The 17728-nt window shown below is 42.6% G+C and overlaps 1 protein-coding gene across 1 annotated transcript in view; it reads left to right on the top strand.

The window, feature by feature from the left end:
• The first annotated feature begins 3435 nt into the window (after positions 1–3435).
• Map3k19 (mitogen-activated protein kinase kinase kinase 19) overlaps positions 3436–17728 on the top strand; it is a 44471-nt gene continuing 30178 nt past the window's right edge. Inside the window, exons 1-5 of the mRNA XM_021199216.2 lie at positions 3436–3596; positions 7681–7875; positions 10906–11094; positions 15271–15425; positions 16044–16159. Of these exons, the coding sequence (XP_021054875.2) occupies positions 7702–7875; positions 10906–11094; positions 15271–15425; positions 16044–16159 (634 nt within the window). The 5' untranslated portion in view covers positions 3436–3596; positions 7681–7701. The remainder of the gene's footprint in view (positions 3597–7680; positions 7876–10905; positions 11095–15270; positions 15426–16043; positions 16160–17728) is intronic.

The following is a 17728-nucleotide window of genomic DNA, read 5'->3' as shown; positions in this document are numbered from 1 at the left end:
GCTCTTCCGAAGGTCCTGAGTTCAAATCCCAGCAACCACATGGTGGCTCACAACCACCCATAATGATTTCTGATACCCTCTTCTGGTGTGTCTGAAGTCAGCTACAGTGTATAACAATAAATAAATCTAAAAAAAAAAAAANAAAACAAAAAAAAACACCATGACCTAAAGTTAAGGAAGAAAGAATTTATTTCATCTTATGATTAGCAGGTCCCACACTCCATCACTGAGGGAAGTCAGGGCAGGAATCAAGGCAGGAACCCGGAGGCCCTGGAAAACTGCTGTTTATTCGTTTGTTCCTCATGGCTAGCTCAGCCCAATTTCCTATAGCACTCAGCCTATGGTGAGCTGTGCTCTCTCACATCAACTGTCAATCAAGAAAATGCACCATAGGCTTGCCCATAGGCCAACCTGGCAGGGCATTTTCTCAATTGAGGTTCCCTCTTCCAATATGACTCTAGCTGTGTCAAGTTTCAAAAAAAAACTAGCCAGTGCACGAGGCTAAGAAGGCACCCCAGTGAGGGCAAGATTTCAAACATTTTGGCCACCAGAGGGAAGTCTTGACCACTGTCTAGAGTCTTTTCCTGCCCCTCCCCCATCCACAACCCACGTGTGTGAGTGTGTGTGTACAAAAGATCATATTATCACGTCACAATTAGATCTTACCTAGAATCAAGTTTTACTAATCAGACCAGTGAGAAGATTTAGCAGTTAAAAGTACTTGCACCAAAGCCTAAAAACTCGGACTCTTCTCCAGATCCCCAGAACAACCCACATGGTAGAAGAGAACTAACTTCTACAAATTGTCTTACCTACCTACACACACACACACACACACACCAGTGATAATGAGTGAATGAATGAGAGCCCTGCTTCTCTTCCAGTACATATTCAGTTACATATCAAGTTTGAGACCTGCCTGAACTGAACTAGGTTGGGGGGGGGGAGAGAGAGAGAGAGAGAGAGAGAGAGAGAGAGAGAGAGAGAGAGAGAGAGACTGATCTCATACTCTCTTAAGGTACACTTTCAGTTAATCTAATTCCATTACTTCACTGAACCCAATATCATAATGTCATACGTATACATGTGACTCAACTTTTTAATCTCTCACTTCAATAGTGCCCATTGTACCACGCTGTCCTCAAACTCACATCAATCCATCTGCCTCAACCTCCCTAGTGCTGGGATTAACGGTGTGCACCACCACTACCACCTGGCTTAATTCAACTTCTAAAATGTCACTTTAGAACTGACGCCATTGCCTGTCATGATGAAGAACTTCTTGTCGTCTATTTTGTAGTATAGATCTGTTGATGGCAAGTCCTTGCTGGTTTTTGGTTCTGTAAAAGTGCTCCCCAGGCTGGGGATATGGCTCACTCGGTACAGTGCTTGCCCAGCATGCAGGAATGTTTGGTTTTAAGTCCCAGAACCCCATAATTGTAAAGAATGAAGGGTCCACAACTGTACACTGAAACACTCGGAAGGAAGAGCCAGGAGGATTCAACATTCAAGACCATTCTAGGCTACCTAGAAAAATAGAGGCTCGCCAACGCTATAGGAGAACCTGCCTTGTATTTTCATTTGTAAAGCTTGGCAACCCACTTGCTGACTTTCTGAATCCTCTACTAAACAGTTGGGGAAATGCTTTCCTTTCATGTTTTTTTTTTTTTTTTATGGCTTTTATGGCTTTACAATCATTTGGCTCTTCTTCTTTTTTTTTTCTTTGTCTTAGATTTATTTATTTTTATTTATATGAGTACACTGTCGCTGTCTTCAGACACACCAGAAGAGGACATCAGATCCCATTTCAGATGGTTGTGAGCCACCATGTGGTTGCTGGGAATTGAATTCAGGACCTCTGGAAGTACTCTTAACTACTGAGCCATCTCTCCAACCTAATGCTGTCTTTCTTGAATGCTTGTTTTGATAGAAGTGAATCTAAGAGAATCACAAAGCAAATACAACAAAAGCTATTACAGTTAATAAAAGGAGACTTTAGGGCAGTCAATGACACAACAAGAATTGCTAAAAATTGGCTGGAAGTCTGTACAGCACAGAGCAAACCTTATATAATGTTTAGAAAGACTAGAATAAATGGGGGGGGGCAGAAACCCATTGCTGGGTTAGTTGTAGGCTATGAGTCTGACAAGAATGCATTTAATTTGCTGAAGCCTTTGTGTTAGAATACTATAAGCCACTCTAGGCATGAAATGTACAACCCAGGAGCTGAGGCAGGTAGATCTCTGTGAGTTTGAGGGCAGCCTGGTCTAATAATGAGTTCCAGGACAGCCAGAACTACGAAGTGCTATCCTGTCTCAAATAATGACGAAAAGAAGAAGAGAAAGAGGAGGAGAAGGAGGAGGGAGAAGAGGAGGGAGAGGAGGAGGGAGAGGAGGAGGAGGAGAGGAGGGGAGGAGGGAGGGGAGGAAGAAGAAATGTGTTCTAATGAAAGGATTTCTCAAATGTGGGTCAATGAATACCACTAGTCCAGGAGCAATATATTGGATTGGATTCTTATTACCAATGTTATCAGGTTAAGATGCCTAAGTCTTGGCAATCCCTAACAAGCCAGGCTGGACCACTTGTCTTCAATAGGCCATTTAAACAGACAAGAAACATGGAAACGCAGAGAAAGGAGATTTATTCAATGTTGCCACATTGGGAAAAGTAACAAGTCTAATGACCCCCACCCTAATCCATCATTGAGGTCCGGATGTGACGTTTAGGTTTTAATAAAGGGCAACAGGTATGTATAACTAAACAGTCCCAGCCAAGATGTGAACCCGCCCAGTACTGACCCATTATTGTCTGGGCCCCGGTCTCTTCTGCAAAGTGGTCAGACAAGGTGTATGAAATCACTTCCTGGGAGACAAATTCCTCCTCTGGCTGGCCCTGGGCTTCAGCCTTTCCCTTTCCCAGCAGGGGACTTCCAATTTCTTGGGGTCCAGTGCTTCAATAGTCTGAGAGTCAAAGGAAGGGGTCCCAGTGTCTCTTTAAAATGTCTTCATTCCTGCTTGTATGATTTATACTATCCCTCTGACCTAACTTGGATTTGATTCAGCACATAGCAGAAACTACAGAGGCATGGCTCTTCTGGAGAACATGTCATTAAGTTAGTGATAAAGGCAATGGGTCATCCATGGATGTGCACAGGAGCCCAATTTTTTTAACCACCCCAACAGCAGCTTAGAGGCATGCACGATGCTTGTTTTCCTTCTTCCATAAGACTGTCCTACTTTTAATTCTCCAAGCTAAACACACTGCATCTGGTTGCCCGGGTGACAGCCTGCGTAAACTAAGCAAGTCTCCTTGCACTGAGCCAAAGGGTTTGTGCACCCAGAACCAGTTTTAAATACTTGTTTGTTTGTTTTTTTGTTTTGTTTTGTTTTTTAAATAAAGTGTTTGAACTGTGTAACACTGGAAGGAAACCAAACAAAAGGTTCTGAATCTATGCTGCTTTTAAATGGAAACATAGTTGAAGAGAGCGGTGATAGCTGGTCCGGAAATCAGAGCCCTGAAGTAGGATGATTTGGGCTGCTCCTCGGTCAGGAGCTCCTTCAACTGGGTCCCAGCTCCCTCAGCAAAACTGACTCTAGGTAAGCTGTTTTCACCCTGTTTCAGATAATACCGCATGTTGCAACTTTTTGTTTTCCTCGGGAAGAATGTCCCCGGGGATGAGGGTGGGGTAAACTGAAAGAAAGAGGAAACTGTGTCCTAAGCTTAAGTAATTCTATCCTTAGAGTTGTTATAAGCTAGTTTTGATTTTTCAAATAATCCCTTTCAAAACTTAACAGCAATGCCTCCAGACCATAGGGAAAACTAGTACTGACAAGAAAGGCATATTAATAAGAAATACCCTCTTCCACTGATTTCTGTGCAGAGATAATCTTGTACTTTAATCACCTAAGTATTTGTAAATTCTGTGTAACTGCTCAATATTGTAAACCTGTATTTTGGGGCAAGTTTTGTTAACTTACTATCAAGTTTCAGTTGCTTGAAGTCTTTTCTATATAATATTCCAAACCAAATGTAGACTGTAACAAACAGTTTTATTGATAAGTTGCCAGGCTCTCATAAGCAACCTAACAGAAATCACTGGGCCACAAAACAACGTCAACAAAGGCATGAAATCAGAAGGGGACCAGGGGCTGGTGAGATGGCTCAGTGGTTAAGAGCACTGACTGCTCTTCCGAAGGTCCTAAGTTCAATTCCTAGCAACCACATGATGGCTCACAACCTTCTGTACAGCTACAGTGTACTCATATACATAAAATAAATAATTACATCTTTTAAAAAAAAACAGACTAGTAGGGATCAGCTGGGAAGAGGAAGAGACCAGCGGGCATGGGAGGGAGATCACCAGAGGTGATGGGGATGAGAATGAAGTTATATACACATATGACAATGACATCATGAAATCCTGTGTTGTATCTGATTAATTGCAAAAGTTTTGACTTTACAAGTAGATAATATAATTAAGAACAAAGATGACTGTTACCCAACACAAGATAAACTTTCTGCTTTAACCATTTAGAACAAAACACTGTTGTTTAAAACTGATTGCTCAAACAAACAAACAAACAAACCTTCTCAATGGAACATTGAGAGAAGTTTTCTCTATGCAAAACTTAAAACTGAAACGTTCAGGCTGGAAGCCAGAGGAGAAAATGGCCTCCAGCCCTAAGGGTCAGTGCAAATCGGTCCACATCACTTGGGTGCCTGATGTGTGGACCCTACGGTGTGTCCTTGATTCTCCAATGTCTTTCTCTAGGCATCCTCAAGTGTGACATCGATCACCAAATAATAATCACATTGCCAGTCTTCTGGTGTCTGGATCATTTTGAGATTGCAATTTGGCTAAATTCATATTTTTTAAATTTATTTTTATATTAGCGAATAGATACTACCTGTGAAATGTTCTCTTAAAGAGTATACAAGATCCAGGTGTGGTGAGAAACAATGCCATATCAGCACCCAAGAGTCTGAGGCAGGAGGAGGGAGTGTTTGAAGCCAGCCTGGGACCTAGGCCAGCCTGAACTGCAAAGCCAAACTCTATCTGAGAAACAAACACACAGACAAAAAGGTCACATGAACAAGTTAAAGCACAGACTCTAAACATTCATTGCTAAGTAACAACCTTGGAGAAAAAAAAATCACTGGATATTTGAGGTTTTATTTCTCCTTTATGAATAATCTAACGATATAAATACATATTTTTTTGCCTGGTTGTTATCTGAATACATGGTTTTTAGCTTTATTGAAGGACAAGCTATAATTATCCTCTGATGTTTACGAAAACATTTCTTGGCCTTGAAGTGATATTGCATTTTGAGAAGCAACCTACAAAAATAAATCTAAGTTTTGAAACGATTCGCTAGGAAGTGCATGTGTACTGGTTTGAAATTTGTCTGTGACTCCATTTTGAACATATTGTCTGCTCTTGCCACCTTTAGTGACGTTCCAAGTGTGACACTTATTAAATGCTTGTGATTAGTGTGATGAGATGAATACGGGGACCATGGTCAGCCAATGTCTGGAGTCGTTGCTGGCACTGTTGGAGGTGTTGCTTGGTGGGGTCACTCTGGAGAACATCTGGCACATTTTAGTGAAACTGAATACCTTTGGTACACTAGTGCAGGCAGACTTTTGGCATATGCATAACAAGGCTCCGGTAGGATATTACCACAGTCTTGTTTGTGGAGTGGAACATTGGAGGCAACTTGGATCACAGAGAGAAGAAATAATATAATCCGATAGATGTGTCACAAATAACTGGAGGTTACACATAAGTACATGGATGTGACCAAATGCAAAGTGTTAAAAATAAGTAGCAATTTATACATTACAATATGACTTCTGTAATTTTTCTTTTTTTGAGACAAGGTTTCTCTATGTAGCCTCGGCTGTCCTAGAGCCAGGCTGGCCTCAAACTCAGAGATCCTCTTGCCTCTGCCTACCAAGTGCTAGAATTAAAGGCATGTGTCTTTTATTTTTATTTTTAAAGATTAATTTATAGGGACAGGAGAGATGGCTCAGTGGTAAGACCACCGGCTGCTTTCTAAAACACCAGGGTTCAATTTCCAGCACCCACATGGCAGCTCATAACTGTCTGTAACTCTAGGTCCAGAAGATCTGACACCCTTCACACAGACATACACGCAGGCAAAACACCAATGCACATGAAATAAAAATTTAAAAAGATTTATGTATTTTATGTAATATATGTCTGTACACCAGAAGGCAGCATTGGATTCTTGGTGCTACAGTTATAGACAGTTGTGAGCCTCCATGTGGGTGCTGAATATTTAACTCAAGATCTCTAGTAGAACACCCAGTGTGTTTTAACCACTGAGCCATCTCTCCCCCCCAATATTTTCATTTTTTTTATTAGTGTGTGTGTATATGCATATCTGGGTAAAAGTAACTTGTATTCACCAGATGTAATTGTCATCTCAGAAGTTTATTATTCCCGAATTAACTCATCCTTTCTAGCTTTCTTGACTCTGGCTGGCTGGCTCAACTCCACTGTTCTGGCTCAAACTCCTTTCCAAGCTGACTGATTCAAACTGCCTTCTCTCAGCTTCTCACTGAATTGCTCTGCTTGATCTGTAACTCTGGCTATCTGTTCCAATCTTTTGACTCCTTCTTAATCTTTGGTTCATTCTATTTTTACCTGCAACCTGTTTCTATACTGCTCTCTTAAGTCCCCTCTTTCCTGTGCTATTCTTGTGCAAGTTAGGTGTATCTTATCTCTGATTCAGTCTGTCAGATCTTTCTCTGATTTGTCACTTTGTCTGCCTTTCAATTAGACATCTCCTTCAAACATGGCTGCTTCCTTCTACATACTAACCTTACCTTCATTGTTAGGTGTATACTAAGGGTGTGTTTATATTACAACCAGATCATACTGCAATCCAGAGAGTGTCTGCATTCCAGCCAGATCACACAGACCTAGAAGGTCTTCAGATGTGTTTGCTTGCCAGAGCAGCCATGTTGCTGGATTAAAATTCCTCTATAGTCTATTGTGTATGTCTATATGTCTGTGTCTTTGTATCTGTATGTAGATATGTTCCACAGCACACATGTCGAAGCCAGAGGACAACTTCTAGGAGTCCGTTCTCTCTTTCTACCATCTGGTTCCTGAGGATCAAACTCAAACTTTTTTTTAATGAGTGCTAGAGAATAAAACTCAGGTTCTTATGCTTTCAGAGCAAGTGATCTTACCAACAGAGTCATCTGCCCAGACTCTGTTTACTATATTTTTACATCTGTGTGTGTATGAGGGATATATAGATGGTGAGTGGGTATGTATGCATGTGTCTGTACATATGGAGGCCTGAAGTTGATGTTGGGCATTTATTCATTCTCCACTTTATTTATTGAGGCAGGGTTCTTTCTCTGAGTTGAGCTACTTTCATGTGCCAGCATGTCCTGGGGACCCTCCACCAGCCTACTGAGTGGGATTACAGGAGCTTGCATAGCTTTTCTGTGGGTTCTGAGAATTTGAACACACTGAGCTGCAATTGCTTTGTCCACTAAACCATCCCTTCACTACATCCCGTTTTCCCATATAAAAGAAGGAAGCAAATAGCACTAGAGGCAGAACATTTACATTGGAACCACCTACTGTTTTGCTGACTTTTATGTCATTAAATCATTTTTTTTTCTCTCTCTTTAAAGAAAATATATGGAACCAGCAAGATGAACAAAAACAAACTGATTCATGATTTCCTTGAAGTGGTTTCAAGGGGTGACGTGGAAGGCATTTGCGGCCATATTCCTGAAGTCCACTCGGTCCTTGGCAATCTTGACTTTCAGCACCCACAGACGGGGAACACGCCTCTTATTACTGCTGCGGAAGAAAATCTAGCAGAGGTACAGTGGGGAGGGAGAAAATAGAGTCTGACAGGAAGCCTTTGGTTTCCTGAAAGTTGAGTGCTTCCTGTTCCTCTACCAATGAACTCACGTTCCTAGTCCTTGCAAAGTCCCAGCTCAGGGGTCAGGATTTCTGACAGCACTGTCTAGTATGCTGCTTTCTGCCAGATCTGGAGGATTCGCAGCTATTATTAATGTTGTTGTTGTTGTTGTTGTAGTTGTTGTTGTTATTTTAAGCTTCCAATTGCTTTTTAAAAACGAATGTAGACAAAAAACAAAACAAACCAAAACATCCCACAAACAACTCTCACACAGTCACACCCAGAGGCCATTAACACTACTCAAGCTGGCCTTGAACTGGGTATGTAGCCAAGGATGACCTTGAAGTTCTGATCCTCCCTTCTCCACCTCCCCAGCACTTGGATTACAAGTGTGGGTCACCATGCCCAGTCAATACAGTACTAGGGACAAACTCTAGGGCATCATGCATGCCAGGAGAGCACTTAACCTTCTGAGCTGCAGCCTCAGCCCTTGTAACAATCGCCTCCTAAAGTCCTCAGTGGCCTTCTTCATTCACGCCACTCCGGCCTCCCATGCTCCCTTCTGCCATTACATTCACCACACTGTTTCTTTCTCACCGGTCTCTCTAATCGCACCAAACTTTGAGGAGGTTGAAGTCTGGGTAGTTACCTGGTTCCTTGTTCAGGGCTTAGAACAAAGATAAGTCATGACACACACTGGGCACCTATTCCATACTTGTTGAAAAAAAAAAAATTACCTCAGAATTTGAATGTAGCTTGTGCACTCTCTGAAAATAAATAAAAGACGTATCTGCAACATCCAGGACTCTATAAGCCAGACCAGAGCTGGAGTTGATTTCTATTGCCTAGCAAGCACAAGGCCCTGAACCCAATACTTGCTGCTGAACAGATAGCTAATGGAAATGTATACATATGAAATATCATTACAGGGGTAGGTTAGGGTAAGTTGGTAGATGTTAGGTAGATAGATGGTAGATTGGCTGATAGAGTAGATGATAAGGAGCCAGATAGGGAGGTATACAGAGATGACAGGCATGCAGACAAAAATATATGATTGATGATAGGTTGATAAATGATAAATAGACAATACATAATGAGTTTCATTTTCTAAATTATAAACTACTGTAAGACTTCAGTGTTGGAATTTTGGGAGCTGCGGTTGTGGCTCAACTGATAGTGTTTGCTTAGCATGCATGAAGGCCCAGGGTTGAGTCCCAGCACCACATAAACCAGGAGTCATGACGCAACCTTTTATTCTAGGACTTAGGAAGTAGAGGCAAGAGAATCAGAAATTCAGGGTCCTGGGCTGGTGAGATGGCTCAGTAGGTAAGAGCACCCGACTGCTCTTCTGAAGGTCTGGAGTTCAAATCCCAGCAACCACATGGTGGCTCACAACCACCCGTAACAAGATCTGACGCCCTCTTCTGGAGTGTCTGAAGACAGCTACAGTGTACTTAAATATAATAAATAAATAAATCTTTAAAAAAAAAAAAAAAAGAAATTCAGGGTCCTAAAGGACAGCCTGGACTACACGATCCCCTTTAAAAAAAAAAAAAAAGACTTCAATGCTTATATGGCTTTAGAAGAAAAAATATAGAGAGATCCCTAGTCTGACAATACAGTTCTCAGAAATCACCCCTGTCACAGAGTTGGTTTTGTTGTTATTGGTGTTGGGTTTGTTGTCGTTGTTGTTGTTGTTTTGGTGGGTGTTGAGTGGGTAGGTTGTCACTATGTAGCCCTGTCTGGTCTACAACTCAGTGTCAGCCAGGCTGGTCTCAAAAAGAGATCTGCCTGCCTTTGCCTCCCAAGTGTTGGGAATAAAGTTGTGACCACCACACCAGCCGTTACAGAGATTCGGTCTCAACATTTAAAAGGTAAATCATAGCTACCTGCACTCAAATAGTTTGTTGTGGTGGTTCTGGGGACCACCTTACAGATACTAGGCATGAACGCCAACTACTGAGCTATACCCCCAGCCTACAATCTTCCGTTTTTACTACATTCTTATCTGCCTTTCTTTTTTTTTTTAAGATTTATTTATTTATTTTTACATGAGTACATTGCAGCTGTCTTCACACTAGTAGAGGGCATTGGATCCCATTACAGATGGTTGTGAGCCACCATGTGGTTGCTGGGAATTGAAGTCAGGACCTCTGGATGAGCAGTCAGTGCTCTTATCCGCTGAGTCATCTCTCCAGCCCTTATCTGCCTTTTCTTTATCATGAATGAGAGTCATATCTAATCTTCTATCCAACCCTGATGGTACAGCTGCCACTCAAAAATATGAAGAATTCTAGAGATGGAGCTAGAGAGATGGCTCAGCATTTAAAAGCATTTGCTGTGCAATCCTGGAGACCAAAGTTGTCATCCCAGCATCCATAGCAGGCAGCTCACAAATAACGGAGGGATCTGATGCCCTCTTGGCCCTCATGGCCACACAGACACACACATACACACACACACACACACACACACACACACACACACACACATTAATTAAATAAAAAATAACTTTGTAAGCTAGGCATGATGACATACTTCTTGAATCCTAGCAATCAAGAAGCAGAGGCACGCAGATCTCTTGAGCTTGAGACCAGCCTGATCTACATAGCAAGTTCCAGACCAATCAGGGTGACATAGTGAGACACTAGCTAAAAGAAACAAAACAAAAACAAACACCTGGGCGGTGGTGGTGGTGGTGGTGAATGTCTCTTATCCAGCACTTGGGAGGCAGAGGCAGGTGGGTCTCTGAGTTAGAGGCCAGCCTGGTCTACAGGTCAAATTTTAGGATAGCCAAGGGCTATACAGAGAAATACTGTCTCAAAAAAAAAAAAACCCAAGACAAACAAACAAACAAAAACAAAAACAAAAAAAGAACTTTGAAAAATTGGGAGGATAGAAATATGCTCAACATAAATAATTATGAACCTTTTTAAATTAGAAATAAGAACACTCCTGTTTGAATCTTAAGGACTTCATTGTTTTGCAGGTTGTTGAGATTCTTCTGGAAGGGGGCGCAGATATCACCCTTTGCAATTACAGCAATCAAACTGCGCTCCATGTGGCTAATGGTGACATCCAGAGACAGCTCTTGGCAGGCAAGGGAATTCAGGCTCCCCAAATGCAGCTCCTACGAAGCTCGTGGCAAGGTGATCTGGAGCAGCTTCGACACTTGCTGGTTGGTTACAGTGATGTTTACCGTGGGCAGAGGTGGGCAGGCAGGCAGCAGACAGACTCTGCCATCCTATGCCCGGGACGGGACTCCTTAAACTTTATTTTTATTTACATTTAAGCTTTTACATTTTATATATGTACATTTTATACATGTATATTTATATGTACATTTTATATATGTATGTGTTTATAGGTGTGTGTGTGTGTCTCTGTGTGTGTGTGTGTGTGTGTGTGTATGCAGGTATACAAGTGCGTGAAGAGGCCTCAAGAGGGTGTTAGATCCTCTGGTGCTAGAGTTATGGGCAGTTGGGAAATGTTTACCGTGGGGTTTGGTAGCTGAACTCAGGTTCTTATAATAAGAGTAGCAAGCACCCTTAACTGCTGAGCCAGCTCTTCAGGCCCCCAACACTCCTTCCAAAGAAGAAAAGAGTTATTTCAAATGCAATTCCATAACGTTCCAGGCAGGAGAGTTGTGAAAGACACAGGCCCAGACAGGACACAAGTAGAAAACAAGATTCTAAAAGAACAGAGCAGCAACCTAATTCCACCCCCTTCTAGTTAAGTCACGCTGCAGCCCCTGGGAAATGATGATCCCCAGGAAGACCCAGAGGACCGCTGTCAGCTTGCTCAGAGCAGTTCCCTGGATATCACTGCCATTTGCACAGTTGCTGTTTAGATCCCTTTGGGCCAGTGGCAATTATTATCTTTATCCTGAAAAGGGAATCAGAGAGCTTACACATTGCACAATATTTAGCTATGCCCAAAGAACTTTAGAGGAATACATTTGCGTGTGTGTGTGTGTGTGTGTGTGTGTGTGTGTGTGTGTCACATGTGCACAAACCTGCACATGCGTGTGAAGATCAGAGATTCACCATAGGTTATCCTTCCTCTGGTGCCATCCACCTTCTTGTTTTTTTGAGACAGTCTCTCATCCGCCTGGATCTCAGAGTAAGATTGGCTGGCTAACCAGGGCTCCTCTAGTCTTCCTCGACTCAGCACTGGGAGTGGGAGGGCATGCCACTATGCTGTTGTGTGACACTATTTCTAAGAGATGTGAACAAATGTCTTCTTACCCCAGATAGGGAACCAAAGACAGACTGAGGTATAGATATTACCGAAGAGACAAAGATAAGGGACAGAGGAGGAGAGAGAAGGAAAGAACAAGGGAGAGGGGGAAGGGCACGTTTGTCCCAGGGGAACAAGGACTGCCTCTGGATAAAGTGGAGTCAGATGTAGTCCATAGGAAAATGGTGGTTTATAAAGGGTAAATCCCGTGTTTAATTTTTAACTAGGTGTGTTATTAGGGGAGCTGAAGGGGCCTTTTGATTGCTGGACATCAATACCTTAATAGCTGGACCCTGGTAGTCAGTTTTAGGAGGGGGAAGTGGCCAAATAAGGGAATAGACCTTGGTGACTAACTTTAGGAATATAATCTAACAGTTTATATTAGGCAGAGGGAATGGGTGAGAAGGGCAAGGCCTGACAGAGCCATGCTTACTCTGGCCAAGCTGGCTAAAGTCCCTTCAGGTGACATCTCATGAAAGCTGAGAGCCTGATGCTCACTGCACAACCTACAGATAGCTCAGCAGGTTGGAGAAGGTCCTTTGCAGTTAGTTTAGCCTGTCTAAACCTTTCAAGGTGTCTTGGCTGCTGTCTGCTTCTTCCAGGCAGTTCAGCTTGACTCTACTTCTTCAAGGCTGCAAATGTGAGATGGACTCTCAGTAACAGTAGAGGAATAAATCTGCTCAGTTTCAGGGAGTTCCTATGAACTATGAGGTTTTTCATTCACTGTGTCACTTTTTTTGTGGTTGTGTTTTGGTTTGGTTTGGTTTGGTTATTGTTTTGTTTTTCAAGACAAGATTTCTCTGTTTAGCCCTGGCTGTCCTGGGTCTAGTTGTGTAGCTCAAAAGTTCACCCACCCTTTGTCTTCTGAGTGCTGGGATTAAAGGCCAGCATTTTGTTGTTGCTGCTGTTGTTCTGTTTTGTTGAGATAGGATCTAGCTATGTCGCCCAGCTTTACTTAAAGAGGTTTCCTGAAAGGTGGAATGTGTGACCTCCCTTTAGAACATCCTGTTTATTTACCTCCCTTTAACATCCTTTGCTTTAATGAGTGCTCCTCCTCCAAGATGACCTGTTTTAATCTCAGAGGAGACTACCATCCAGCAGGCGCCTGGGTTTTTGTGTGGGCTCTGGGGATCCGATTTTGGACCTCATATTTGCATGGCAAATACTTTCCAGAGATTCCACCAACTCCCCCACCCCCCAAGCCTGAAAATTCATTTTAAAAAATCTACTTCTGTTTCTAATCATGTGTCTACATGGGTATCTGTGTGTGCATTCTGGACACATGAGTCCAGGGCCCCTGGAGTTCAGCAGAGCACTGGACCTGTTGGACCTGGAGTTGTGGGTTAGAGTGAGCAACCTGGCCTCGGTGCCAGGAATAGAACTCAGATCCTCTGCAGGAGCAGTGCTGGCTCTTAGCCACCAAGCCATCTCCCTAGCCCCAAGGATATAGTTTTTAAAACGTTTTATTTGGGGGTTACTGATCCTCTCCTTTAGATCCTTCACCACAAAGCACCTTGCAAACTGTAGGAATAACGGAGGACTTCAGTTCTTAGCAGTTCCTTACTCCTGGCATTGACCGTCACTGCTGCTGCGAGAACAAGTGAGCTCGAAACTGAGAGAAAGTCCATACTGTTGCTAGGAAACTTTATTTTGTTCTGTGCTTGTTTGTTTGTTTTTGTTCTAATCCCTTATGGTAAAGACACAAACAGATCAAGAAATGAAAGATACCCTAACCAGGTCAAGTTCAATGACAATTGTAACAAAACCAAAGGGCGGTTTCCAGCCTTTCATTGTACATTTCTTGAGCTGGGGCTTTGAAATTTTTCCAAAAGCCAATCCATTTTGCTTAATGGTTTAATGGTCTTGTCACATGTAACTGTAACTCAATCTGTCTTTATAACATTATTATTATTGCTTTTTTTTTTAACCCCTGAAGATTTAAGGAACTATTTATTGGCTGGAATGCGAACTCAAGCTTAATCATAGACACTAAATTGACGTGCTACTGTGCTACGACTCTCAGCTCAAAACTCTCATATTGACTCTAGATAATAATAAGCATTATTTAAGAGGTAGTTTCTTCTCAGAGACTGAGGGGAAAAAAATTAACTAATTCCCAGAGCACGCTGCTGAGGTAATATCATTATCTCCATTTTGCCCTGGGAGAAGCTGAGGTAAAGCCTATATTGCCATGGCAGAAACTGAAACACAGATGGAAATTCGCAGGTGACTCTGGTCTATAAAACAAGCACTAGAGATAGTTTTGGCCTTCAATTTTTGGCATTTCAATTCTGGTGGTCTGAGAAAACCAACAGAAGTTGTCCTCTGATGGTATGTGCACACCTGTACACACACACACACACACACACACATACACACACACACATTCTCCAGCACCACATAAACTAGGCATGGTGGTGTACACCTGTCATCCCAGAGTTGGAGGTAGGAGGATCAGAAGTTCAAGATCACCCTTAACTACAGAGAGAGTTCAAGATCTGTTGGGCCTACGTGAGACCTTGTTAAAAACAAAACAAAACAAAAGGACCTCCACCAGGATATACATGTATGACCTCTTAATGGTCTCAAGAACATCAACAAAACTTAGAAGAGAGGCAAACTCCAGTTGTCATCAGGCCCTACTCAAAGTCATTGTCCTGTTCCTCGCTGCCATGGTGAGGCATGGCCACACTGGCAAATTTAAGCTCATCAGAGACCTCAGAGCTGGGATAATCACAGGGATAATCACAGGCAGGTCAAAGGGTGTGAAGGCACCAGTTCCAGATCTGATGTGAGACTCAAAAACCTAGAAGATGACAGAACAATCCGCCCCCAACCCATCTGTTTGTCTCGATGTACTGACAGCCTCAGCGGCATCATGGACCATGATGAAAACACACGGGAGGGGACACCCTGGCATCCCAAGTAAAATACCAATAAAATGCCTCAATGTAGGGGAGGGAGAACATATTGAAGTTAAGGCATGCCTCAGTGCAATCCCCACTCCAGGGGAAAAAAGTTAAAATGAGAATTGGCCAAGAAATACCACTGCAAAGATTAGTTTAAGTAGCCATACAGGAAAACATAGCAGAAACAAAACCTTTTGTTGTTAAAGGCATGTGAAGAGTTCCTGGATATAAACTTCCCCAACTCACATGGTCTGACCCCTCTGATGCTGGCTGTGAGAGATGTGGACCTATTTGAGAGTCTGGATGTATTAACAGCCTACAGACCTGACGAAGTTCTAGCTGAGCTCCTCCGGCACCATGCGTGAGTATGGGTGGTCAGTTAGCACCCGCTGGAAGGCAGCTACTCCGCTGCAATATGCTGAAATTACATGCAAACTTGATGACTGATTTTTTAAAATATCTTTATAAAAGGGAATTCATTGTAATTTTGAGGAATGGATCAATATTGAAATTAAACATTATTCTTAAGATATCTTGCTCTTCATTGGTTTAGATAATTGCCGTTTGGGTGCTGGGGATATAGCTCTGTTGGAAGACTACTGAGTTAACTCTCCAGTACATCAGACATGTGTGGCCTATGTATCTGTTAAGCATGTGGGAGGTAAAGGCAGGGTTGAAATTCAAAGCCATTCTCAGCTGAGTTTCAGGCCAGCCTAGAATGGCCAGCCTTAATACCTGGCTTATTCAGCATTAAGGATGGAACATATGGCTTTGTGCATACTAGGCAAGCACTCTACCAGTTGAGATATGTCACGAGGCCTCTTGTTAAATTTTTGAGAAATGATCATTCTCTTGGCTGTGTTTTGAAATAATTATTATCTACCCAACTTAAGAAGTTTTCTGTTTATTTGATGTCAGTGTTCTTATGTCCTAACAGATTTAGCCTAATAATCTTTGGTGCTTCGTCTGTTCTTCCCAGAGATCCAAAGCTTTGTGATTTCAGTGGCAAGTCAGCAATACATTATGTGTCACAAATTGAGAGTTGGAGGAAGCAGCAGTTACTGGACATCCTGATGGATTCAATGCCCAGACCAGGTCAGTATTTCTCTCTGGATGCAGATTCCCCAGTTTCTGTTTTTACATCTGTTTAATAGCTTCATTTGTCTGTCTGTTTGAGACTGAATCTCACCTATGTATCCCTGGAACTCAGTACACAGACTCGGCTGGCCTTTAACTCACAGGGATCCTCCTGCCTCTGCCTCCCAAGTACTAGGATCAAAGGTGTGTGCCATTACACCCTACCTCATCTAAATAAATCAAATCAGTGACTCTTTAATGAGCAGCAACTCTTTAAAGCACAGGGTTACATGCTCTAAAAGATGCAAAGAAATCTTGCTCCACAGTTGTGTGTGTGTGTGTGGGGGGTGTGTGTCTCAGTGTCTGTCTGAGTGTCTATGTCTGTATGTTTCTATGTGTAATCCATAAGTCAATCTCCAGTGGTTTTCTGAGAATGCTATACATCTTATGTTTTTAAAGTAATTAATTTATGTGTATGAATGTATGCCTACTTGTATGTATGGGGGTCAAAAGAGAGCCCCGTCTGGAGTTACAAGTAATTGTGAGTTGCCGTGGATGCTAGAGAACAAGCCTGGATGTCTGTAATAGCAGCAAGTGTTCTTAACCAATTAGCCATCTCTCCAGCCCCAAACCTTGCTTCCTGAAACCAGGATCTCTCACTTTTTCCTAGAGCTTGCTTATCCAGCTGGGCTGACTGCCCAGTTAGCCCCAGGGGTTCCCTCGTCTCCACCTCCCCAGCACTGGGGCTTCTTTTTCTATTTTGAGATTTATTTACTTTAGTTTTAATTGTATGGGTGTTTTGCCTGCATGTATGTCTGTTTACTACATGTGTGCCTAGCACCAATAGAGTCAAAAAGAGGAGACCAGATCTGGAAGTGAAGTCACAGACAGTTGTTAGCTACCACGGACCTGCTAGAAATCAAACCACCCAGTCCCTGGCAGAGCAATCAATCAATTAATCAATCAATCAGTGTTCTGAACCACTGAGCCACCTCTCCAGCACCCCCCCCCCTTTGTTTCAGGTTTTGGGAATTGATCTCAGCTCCTTATGTTTGCAGGAAAGCACTTGGTCAACTGAGCCATCTAGAGGCCTAGGTCAAGCTATTTAAGGGACTGAGTGGCCTTCACAAATCCCCCCCCCCATCACTTTTCACTCTGATTTCTCTCTCTTGCTATCGTATTGTGGGGAAATCATCTTCAACCCATGAGAGTCTTCCAGGGCAATTCAAGAGAGCAAAAAAGCCAGTTACCAGGCAACACAACCTTCGGTTTTCTAGGCAAATCTATTTGGAAGAGAATAGAGAGGCTTCCTCCCACCCGTGTACCAACAGAAATCCATTCAAGGGTTCATCCCCTTCTGTAGGACTCTGGAAGACAGAATCATCAACCCTGTTGATGACTCAGAGGGTTGAAAAGCTCTTTTCCATGTTCCACCACCTCAGAGGGTGTGTCTGTGAGCATGACGTCATTAAGAATGAGTTGCTATCATTATGTTGAACCAAAATCTGACTCTTGGTAACTACTTTTCTTGCATTCATGTGTGTGAAATGTGTATGCAGTGTGTGTGTGTGTGTGTGTGTGTGTGTG

This window comes from Mus pahari, chromosome 5 (genome assembly GCF_900095145.1).
Source record: "Mus pahari chromosome 5, PAHARI_EIJ_v1.1, whole genome shotgun sequence".
In the NCBI taxonomy this organism is placed as follows: Eukaryota; Metazoa; Chordata; class Mammalia; order Rodentia; family Muridae; genus Mus; species Mus pahari.
The sequence above is the reverse complement of the archived record's forward strand: the minus strand, read 5'-3'. Positions and strand labels throughout refer to the sequence as shown.